Here is a 10,968-nt window from a genome sequence, read left to right on the forward strand (position 1 = left end):
CACTTTCTTTGAGCTTGTGTTCATGTACTGAAGTGAAAAGTGCTTCTATTGCTCTAGCAGTAATATTTTAAGTTTAGAAGCATGTATTCATCTGAAAAGAAAGATAGTGATATGATATAACATAGAACATAATAAAAATAAGTTCATAATTAATTATTAATGTCACACAAAAAAGCCGTGAATCATTTTTAGTATTTAGGTATTTTCATTATTTATTAGTTTATATTTATATTTTAAGAGTTATTTTATTTGGCTTCTGATATTTGATTTCATCAATTAGCATGTCTTTTTATCAAATTTACCATTAGTGTGAGTATTATTTAGAGCCGTACGACCGGCTATGTTATATGGTAGTGAGTGTTGGGCACTGAAAGAGTTGTATGCATCTAAGATAAGAGTTGCGGAGATGAGAATGTTAAGGTGGATGAGTGGCCATACTAGACTAGATAAAGTCCGTAATAAGAGTATTAGAGAAAAGGTAATAAGAGTGGTGCCAATTGAAGATAAGTTGAGAGAAGGGAGATTGAGGTGGTTTGGTCATGTGAAGCGTAGACATACAGAGGTTCTAGTTAGATAAGTAGAGCACATTAGGTTAGAGGATAGAAAGAAAAAAGGGGTAGACCTAAATTGACTTTGAGGAGAGTAGTACAACATGACCTAGAAGCATTACACATTTCTGAGGATTTAACCCAAAATCGTTTAGAGTGGAGAAAGCGAATCCATCTAGCCGACCCCAAATTTTTGAGATAAAGGCTTATTTGAGTAGAGTTGAGTTGAGTTGTGAGTATTATTTAGCCTTTAAATATTAATATAATTCACAAGTCAATATTTGTATTTTAAAAAATTATATCAATTAGTTTATGACATTTGATTTCGCCAACTAAATAGTCTTGTCTAATTTTAATAGTGATGGATTAACAATTTCTCCAACTCTCTCTTTTGTTTTTCCTTCAATCTCTCTCTCTCTCTCTCTCTCTCTCTCTCTCTCTCTCTCTCTCTCTCTCTTTCATGCCTTTCCTAGACAATTATCACTCGAGTTCATTCAACTCTATGAGTTATTTTATAAAAGTTACTAAATTTTATTATTTTTTTTAACTCATCCAACTTCAATTTGAATATCATTGAAGTCAATGTAATCAAATATTAAGTTTTCAAGTTAACTTAGGCTAAATTTTTATTAACTGTCACTCACTCAACTTTAGGTGTTTTTTCTAGTACTGTTTGTTAACTCTAATTTTTTTTTTTTTTTCTAAAACTCAAAACCCCCTCAATTTCAATTTGAGTAAATATAAAGTTCTTATTATTGTAATTGCAAGTTTATGAGTTATCATAAATAAAAAAAAATTATTTATCTCTCTTCACACCTCTCCTAATTTCACCTTTTTCTAATTAAAATTTAAAAATTTCAAATATTTATACTAATGACAATATATTCACACCAACCATATCATGTATTGTCTCATAAATTTAAAAAATAAATAATTTATTATTTTGATTAATTTAATATTTTTAATACATTTTGAGATTTATTTTAAAATTTTAAAATTTAAACTTTTACTATTGAATTTAAGTGTATTTAGTGTATTGCTATGTATTTGTAATTTGAAGGAATATATAAATTAAAATAATTATAATTTCTACAAACTGCAGCCTAATTATTTCAATTTATTACTTCAAATTACAAATAAATAGCATTAATACACTCAAATTCAATGGTAAAAATTTATATTTAAAATTTTTAAAATAAATATCAAAATGCACAAAAATATTAAATGATCAAATTAATAAATCATATATTTCTTAAATTTCTGAGGTATTAAATGACCTTTGAGTGTGTATATATAGTTGTTAGTATAAATATTTGAAATTTATTAAATTTTGATTAGAAAATATGAAATTAGGAGAGATTTAAGGAGAGAGAAATAAATTTTCATTTATGGTAACTTATAAACCTAATTACAGCTAACAAGAACTTTAGGTTTACTCATATTGAAGTTGAAGAAGTTTGGAGTTTTAAGAAAGAAATTGAAGTTAAGTGACAATATTGAAAAACTTAAAGTTTAGTGACCATGAACGAAAATTAGTCATATTAACTAGGAAAGCTGCAATATCCAGTCACAATAACTTTAATAATGCTAAATTGAAGTGCTAAATTGAAGTTAAATGAGTTGTAAATAAAAAAAAAAATAAAATTGAGAGACTTTTATAAAATAACTGATGAAGTTGAGTGAACTTAGTTATAATTACCTTGCCATCTCTCTCTCTCTCTCTCTCTCTCTCTCTCTCTCTCTCTCCCCTTTTTTTTCATGCCATTCCACTTTTTCTATCTCTCTATTTTATTCCTCTTTCAATCTCACTCGTTTTTATCTCTTTCCATATCTTAGGTTATTTTTTTTTTTTCTAATATGATAGTGTCAGGTCAACCCACTAAGAAATAAAGCGCTTCATTTATGAGAATCAAATGCTCAACCTAGCTTAAGAGATAATAGTGTTGGATCGGTCATGCTAAACACCTGTTGATAAAATCATAATGTTTCAATGTGATACTCTGTCCTTGTTAATCGTGAATCTTCCCCTTTTCACATCATTATATCTTGAAATCTTGAAATGAAACCAAATGCAAGCATCAAGACATCATGATGGGATCAAATCTTAAAGACTAATTAACGTAATTTCCACATTACAAAAATTAATTCATGAATAATGGTAATACTAAGAGGTTAAATTGTAAAATTTTATTGAGCACATTAATAACAAATTGTGAATTTTTTTAGGTAAAGAGATTACAATTAACAGAATCAAACCACAAAAATTAAATAATATAATAATTAAAATATGGGAACAAATTAGGCCTATAAACATGCTTAGGTCCCTATTGTTATTATTATTTTCTTAGCATTGCCGCACATTGCCATATTCTATCATCAAGATACGTAAGCCAAGTTGACTTTTTTCCCGTCCACTACTCGCTTCCTCCTAAAACGCTATCATTATCAGGAAGCAAATCTCAACAAACGTTGACAAATTAGATTATATGCTGTGTCCACCATTTCCTTCATAATTAAATACTTGTATAATCTGCTGTATTAGGCGTCACTGGCAAATCAAACCTCGTACCTACTCCAACCAGCCAGTCACACCTGATCCACAACCTCACTTGGTGATGTCATTCGAGACGATGGAGTTCAGTTACATTAAAGTTCAACTAAAAGAAACAAACAAAATAGACAAAAGAAAAACAAAATTTTGAGTTGCTTGTTGGATGTCAACGCCCTGCATGCGGAACACTTACATTGGATTACAACCAAGAACGCTTTCGAATATCTCTCGTAAGCAAAACCACATGCAATATTAATTTATTCATCAGTTAGTCAACTTTACTGTAATTATCAAGTGATTCGACGCCTAGTGCATTCACAGGAAGAATTTATTTCAGATCTTGATTGTTAATGTCTTGATACTTGAAACTACAGAGAAGTATCATGGGTCGTTTTGGCAGTTCAAGATTTCTCAGGTTCGTCCCTGCAGCCATCTCCTTATACAAAACCTGATTTCTGATAAACTTGTACAAGTGTTGTGCTTAATTAAGCTGAATAATTCAGTTTCAAGAATATAATAACACAGTTTTTGGTTTCTTGCTTTTCATTTCTGATATAGAGTTGAAGTTGATCCTGATGGATTAGACCTGCCTACAATAACCGGAGGAGATTCGACGAACCTCACCAGCAAGCCTGACGGGACCCCAGTAAGAGAAACAAAGTCTAGGAGGGCTATTATATTGAGCAAAGGAAAATCCTTCAAAGCAAGAGTATTGAGCAGGGTATTTGCAGAGGACTATGACACTACAAAGAACAAGATATTGGATCCTAAAGGGCAAACCATTCACAAATGGAACATGACTTTCTTAGTGGCATGTTTGGTTTCACTCTTTGTGGATCCTTTATTCTATTACTTGCCAATTATCAGTGGAGACTCGTGTATAGATATGGCATTTTATCTCAAAATCGTCCTTACCATCATAAGATCAGTGGCTGATGTCTTTTATGTGATTCAAATATTTATGAAGTTTCATACAGCTTATGTTGCGCCATCTTCCCGGGTGCTCGGAAGGGGAGAGCTTGTTATAGATTCTTCAAAGATTGCATTAAGATACCTAAGCAATGGATTTTTGACAGACCTTATTGCTGCCCTGCCCTTTCCTCAAGTAAATGATCAGAACAATCTTCATCTATATATAATTATCTTAATCTTTCCATGGCATGATTGATGCTTTAAAATGTGTGTTTTCAGGTATTGATTTGGTTTATTATTCCTAATATTGATGGTTGGGGACTGTTGCACATGAAGAACACCCTTTGGTTGCTAATTATGATTCAATACCTTCCAAAAGTCTTTCTTATATTTCCAATTTGGTGGCAAATTGCGGATGCTGCCGGTGTTGTGACACAAACAGCATGGACAGCAGCTGCCTATAACTTGTTCCTTTATATGGTTGGCTCCCATGTCAGTAAAACTACCTAATAATATGAATTTTTTTTAATTGATATTTTTGTTTATATTTTCACAAACTTAGCTAAACTTTCTGCTACTTGGTCTATTCAATCAATTGCATCAGGTTTCAGGAGCTTGCTATTATCTGCTGTCACTCGAACGAATTGAAGATTGCTGGCACAGTGTCTGCAATCTTGAGACTTCATATTGTCCTGATGGATTCTTCGATTGCCGGCAAGTCAAAGACCCCAGAAGGGTTAACTGGTTCCTGTCTACCAATATCTCAAACCAATGTAATGCAAGTATGACTGGCAGCTCTTATCAATACGGTATATACATTGGGGTAGTGCAACTTAATGTAGCAAGTTCAGCATTCATGAACAAGTACTTTTACTGTTTCTGGTGGGGTTTGAAGAATGTCAGGTCATTATAACATGTCTAGCTATGATTTGAATGATTTTCTTTATTTATTTTGGATTCATTTTCCTTCGTTTGGTTAAATGTGCATACAGTACTATAGGACAAAATCTTATTCCAAGCATTCGAGTTGGAGAAAATATTTTTATTACCATCGTTGGGATTACAGGACTTATTCTGTTTGCCCTGCTCATTGGGAATATGCAAGTAAGTCCTTTCATCAAACCTCAAGAAAATGGATTGATGGGTATCTGCGTATCAAATTTCTCCTTATAAATTCCTAGCTTATATCTGCATTTACATTTCAGGTGTTGTAGTTTTGTATCGGGACCTGTAAGTTACTAATATTTGAATTTGATTTCATATTTATATATAAATGCAATGCCGGCAGAGGTACCTCCAATCTACAACCAAAAGACTAGAGGAGTGGAAGATCAAGAGAGCTGATACGGAACAATGGATGCATCAGAGGCATCTGCCTATAGAACTAAGGCAGTCTGTGAGAAATTATGATCAGTATAAATGGTTAGCTACTAGAGGGGTTGATGAAGAAAACATTATTCAAACCATTCCTGTGGATCTCCAGAGAAAGGTCAAACGCCACTTATGCTTCGATCTAGTTCGACGAGTAAGTTCAGTTTGATACGTTCATCGCAATCATTTTGTGTTTTACAACACCAACTCATGTCTGTGTTTTAACACTGCATTCATGAATATTTTGCAAGGAATATGTCAGTAGCCTGGAGATTGAGTACCTGTCACATAAGTTCGATATTGTCAACTAATGATATGTTTTGGTCATGAGTTAATTAATAACCTTTATGATCAAACAGGTGCCCCTGTTTGATGAAATGGATGAAACAATGTTAGATGCAATCTGCGAGAGGCTTAAGCCTACATTGTGTATCCAAGGCATATGCCTTGTACGCGAAGGTGACCCTGTGAAGCAAATGCTGTTCATAATCCGAGGCCATCTTGATTCTTACTCCGGCAATGGACACGTCAACTTGTGCCAGATAGGTCCCGGCGATTTCTGCGGTGAGGAGTTGCTGACATGGGCATTGGACCCACGTCCACGTGTGGCATTTCCATCGTCCACTCGCACTGTCAAGGCCACCAATGAAGTAGAGGCATTTGCACTCCTAGCAGAGGACTTGAAGTTTGTAGCATTACAATTTAGAAGGCTAAACAGTAAACAGCTTAGGCACAAGTTCAGGTTCTATTCTCATCAGTGGAGGACATGGGCGGCGTGTACGATACAAGTTGCTTGGCGCAGGCATAGAAAGTTCAAGGAAATGGGTGAGCCACATGAACCTGGAATGCCTCCACCTGGATCATTCTGGTCTCTATTGGCTGAGAGCCTGGTGGCAAGCGCCAGATGGACCACAAAACATAGGAAATCTGCGGGGTCAGTTTCTGATGCTGGAAGCTCAATAGAGAAGCCAGAAGAGCCTGATTTTTCAGATGAAGAAGAATGGGATAACAACACTCTCAAATTGGCATCAAACACTTGATTTTCATTTATTTTGTTCTCCTGGAGTCTTGAAATATTTGAACAAATAAATTACCACTAATCTATATAAATATAATAAAACTAATCTCAAAAATAACTTAACCTAAAAATAATAAGTGATATTCTATTCATTTATTACCTGGTTATTTATAATATTTGTCTGCATTTCCCTGTAAATAAGAGATAGTTTACATGATATGTTCAAGATGAACAGAGAACAAGTTTCTTTAGCCTCTTGAGCATTTTTTTTTTTTTTTTTCATATTGTGATTTTCAATAATTTTTCTGAGCTCTTTTCTCCACGATGACAATGGAGAAAATCATTCCAAGAAATATCCCAATCAACACCATTGGAGACGGTAATTTGGTTGACAGATAGATGATGAGGTAAAAATACTTTAATATGAAATATTACTCTCTAAAAATGTATAGAATAATACAATCAAAAAAGAAGAATATCGAAACAGTCTAATTTTAAATTTTTTGATATGAAATTTTAAAATGATAAATATCAGTTAGGTGTTCATATTTCTCAAAAACTCCGTGATATGTGTTTATATTATATTATAAATTTGTTTTCATTATGACAAGAAAAAAAAAAACAGTTAATTAAAAGGAAACCAAGACGTCTAGCCAATAGGAAAGGAGATAGAGAACACCTTCCTCCAATAAAATATAATTTTTTATTTTCATTTAAAATGATAGTACTGAAAATCCAATGAATATATAAATATTAAAAAATATATTCAAAGAAACTATTTCACTATCGCAATTTTAATTTTAAGTTAAATAACTAACGCATGAATTTTTTTATTAAGAGTTAATTATTTTATATGAAATTTTTTACTAATTTAATTGATATATATATATATATATAAGTATCAAATAAAGTTTTACAAATTATTTTCTCCTTACTATCTAAAGAGTTACGAATTATTTTTTATTATTATCGTTCAAAATAATTTTATCTTAATAAATTTTGTTGATAAGACATTTGATTATTATATTATATGAATTTAATTTTGTTGTACTAATTAAATATTTTAATTTAATTTTCCTGAATATATTAGAAAATTTTTATGCTAATATATGTAAATGTATTACCATTTTAATTAAAAAAAATAACATCTACATCAATCCATCTCATACTATATATATATATATATATATATATATATATATATTGAAAACCTATGAATTGAATATATTAAAATAAAATATTTTTATATTTGTTTCATTTTAAATGGTGTACAGTAGGTGCACCCAATGTATTAAAAAATAATATATTAAATATTTACATAAAAATAATTATATTATAAAATTAAAAAGATATAATTCATTATTTTATGAGTGAATGTATATATAAACTAGGTGCATTTAATAATTTAACTTCTTATATTCACCCGCCACTTTTTTTTTGTTAAATATGATTTAAACTTGAAATTATTAATTTTAATTGGCCCGATTTTCTTATTTAAGTTTGGGATGAAGGAGATTGAAGTCCACCTCTTACTAAATTTGAGAACTAGTTGGGTCCCTCAGAGCGGATTTTTCAGTTTGACTTTAACTGATATCAGTAGGATGACAAAAAGTAAGATATTTGTAAAATTTAGCATATTCGATTTCAAATGTCAAATTCATATCAAACCTAATTAAAATTTATTTTAAGTATATAATTTATCTTAAACTTAATTATTATTATTATTTTCTAATAAATTGTAACACCTCAAAAAATTTTAAATTTATTATTTTATGAGTAATATTGATATTTTAATTTTATTTAAATTTTTAAGAAATTATTTGAGATTTTTCGGATTTTAAAAATCAGGTTCGATTTTCTAAAAATATAAACTTTGATGATTTTTAAAAAATTAATTTAAAGAGCACATGGTAAAACTAAAAATATATTTAAAGTCTACGAATTTTTCTGAATTTTCTAGAATTTTTTTGAAATTTTTGGGCCTCGTTTTCGGTCCCAAGGCAGAGTAAAAATTTAAAATTTTATATTCTGAATCGAACCGGCTGAATCGAACCGGACTGGATCGGATCGGACAGGTCGAATCGAACCGGCCCTTCTTCTTCCCTTTTCTTCCTCTCCGGCGCGCGTTTTTCCTCCTCCCTTTCTCTCTCGTTTTCTCTCTCCTCCCTCCTCTCCTTGCCGCGCCGCCACCTCTCCTGCCTCCCCAGCTCGCCGGCGCACTGCCACACCCCTCCCCCACGGCCGGTCGATGCCCCAGGCAGCCGGAAAACGCACGCGAACGACCCCTTGCGCGCGCGTGACTTTTCGATTTCCCGGCTAAAATCCAGTCGATCTGGCCACCAATCGGACCGGGTCTTGTGTCTAAACTCATCTACTCGTCGAGAGCTTTCCATAGACACCAAGAACACTGAAATCCATGGAGCGGTTTGTCCAATTTTTGCCTGGGAAGTTAGCCCATTTTGACTTTTGAGCTAGATTTCTCACAAACCGTAAACCCCACGAGAAAACCGAGAGTATCAGAGCGCTCCACTCATCGAAAGCTTCGCGGGGATATAAATTTCAAAATTTTCTAACACAGTTTTTCGGTGGGTTCCCTGGAACTTCGCAGTGTTTTTCTGAGCATTAAATGAACTTAGAAAATTCCGTAAAAATTTTATACTAACCCCCATATTATGGGATTCGTGTAGGTATCTTCAATTCGCGGAAATTCGACAGTTGTCCAGGTCGGTGAATTTTCGGCCAGACAGACCCGCTACCGGAAAAGTCTCCGAATTGGATCAAAGTTTTGGCTACCCCACCATTGTCAGACATCCCAAGCGCGTTCCCGAAGTCAGAATCGGCAAAGGTAAACCCGAACCTTGCTTTTTCGTAATTTTCTAGTGCTTAAATATGATTAAAAATCCATAAAATATTCGTGGTAACTCAGAAAATTATGATTCTTTTTGCAATAGCCTAGTAATATTGCTAAGGACCGCGGGGCAAAGTTTTAGAATTTTTAGAGCATATTTGGGCAGTTTTTGCAAAAATGATCAATTATAAGGACTAAATTGAAATTTTACATATTGTGATGGATGACTGATTTGATGGGCCCAGGAGGGGCTGTGTGATGTGATTGAGTTGTGGATATATGGATTGTGAATATAGAAGTGTGTTTTGAGCCATTTTGCAGGTTGGGTAGGTCCTAGGTATAGGGGAGACTTTGCCAGATTTTCGGCACGACTTAGGACGTATTTGGTCTTTTCATGATTTGTATTGAGTCAATTATATTAAATAATTGTAATGTAATTGTCAGGTGAGCCGGGACAGCCTTCTTCCTCCGCTCAGCCGCCACAGTGATTGTTGTCAAGTCTGTGAGTAAAATATTAATTTTAATTATAATTTCGATATTATTATATGTTCAAGCATGCCCATGCATCACTTATATGCATATATCTATGTAGTTAAACTCTAGGCATGATTTATGTTGCATTTATAACTGTTAAAGTGCCATGGATGTTGTTGTGGTAATTTGGAGCAGTGTGCGTGCGTTGGCGTGCGTGTGACGTGGTGTTGGCTATGGATAGGACGGGTAGTCACGGCTTGAGCTGGGACCCGATCCTTCGGGAGTAGTCACGGCTTGAGTTCTTCGCTGGGACCTCAATTTGGTTTATTAAGCGAAAGTCCGGCTTGAGTTCTTCGCTGGCACCAGGTTGGATTTAAGAGAGCTGTATAGGGGATCAGCTCCCATATATTATGATTGATATTACTGGTTGTGTGAGTGCTCCAAATTACCTTTTTGCTGTTATGATGTGAATTTATTGCTGATGCTGCATTTCACTCTACAGAGTGCATTAGTGTTAGATAGTTATAAAGATTATGGTTAAAATTGATATTTTACTCTCTGAGTCGAACGCTCACTCCTGTTCAATATTTTTCCAGGCCACAGGAGGATATTTTGAGGTTAACCTGCTTTTCTCCCTCGCAGGTTATTTATTCATGTTTGTGTAATTCTATAAATTTCTAGAATTTCCGCATGTGTTAGAAACCTTCATTTAAATTGGGTCTGTAATATAAATTCTTATTTTGGACCTGTAAACTCATTATTTTATGCATGTTGATGGACTGGATGAGGGAGTAGAGCTCCCATTTATTTTATGTTGTTATGAGTATGTGGAGGGTGAGTTGAGCTCCCCAAATTGATATATATTGTGTTTACAGGACGGGTGAGTCAAAAACTCCCCGTTGAAAGGTCCATTTTATGGCCGGACTCTGTCCGGTTGATTTCTTGAAATTGGGCCCAAATGGGCCTTAGAGTTGGGTTAATGAATAGTTAGGCTTACTATGGGCCTCGGGGCTTTATGCTGGCCCAGGTCCTAGTGCCGGTCCGGCCCATAGGTTGGGTCGTGACAAATGTGGTATCAGAGCTTAGGCTCCAGATTCATAGGGAAAAATTGTCTAAGTGCTGGGAAGAGTCTACTAGGAGTCACATGCGGAAAATAGGGTCCACATTCGTCTTGCATTGTCATCTTTGCTTCTAGTTTCTGCTTCATATATTGTGTGTAAATATGAGTCTATAGAGCTGTGTAATG

General features: G+C 33.7%; 1 protein-coding gene across 2 annotated transcripts; it reads left to right on the forward strand.

Annotated features, from left to right (window-relative positions):
- Positions 1-3,231: 3,231 nt before the first annotated feature.
- LOC110652085 (protein CNGC15b-like) lies at positions 3,232-6,586 on the forward strand. Of its 2 annotated transcripts, none has more exons than XM_058140121.1 (7): positions 3,232-3,514; positions 3,658-4,204; positions 4,291-4,491; positions 4,616-4,914; positions 5,004-5,115; positions 5,300-5,536; positions 5,742-6,586. In XM_058140121.1, the coding sequence occupies exons 1-7, from the start codon at positions 3,483-3,485 to the stop codon at positions 6,420-6,422; spliced, it is 2,109 nt and encodes a 702-aa protein (XP_057996104.1). In that variant the 5' UTR covers positions 3,232-3,482; the 3' UTR covers positions 6,423-6,586. The 2 variants fall into 2 exon arrangements, with proteins under 2 accessions (XP_057996104.1, XP_021663281.2); XM_021807589.2 differs by having other exon boundaries at positions 3,244-3,514; positions 4,291-4,503.
- The last annotated feature ends 4,382 nt before the right edge of the window (positions 6,587-10,968 follow it).

The sequence above is a fragment of the Hevea brasiliensis genome, chromosome 1 (assembly GCF_030052815.1).
Source record: "Hevea brasiliensis isolate MT/VB/25A 57/8 chromosome 1, ASM3005281v1, whole genome shotgun sequence".
In the NCBI taxonomy this organism is placed as follows: domain Eukaryota; kingdom Viridiplantae; phylum Streptophyta; class Magnoliopsida; order Malpighiales; family Euphorbiaceae; genus Hevea; species Hevea brasiliensis.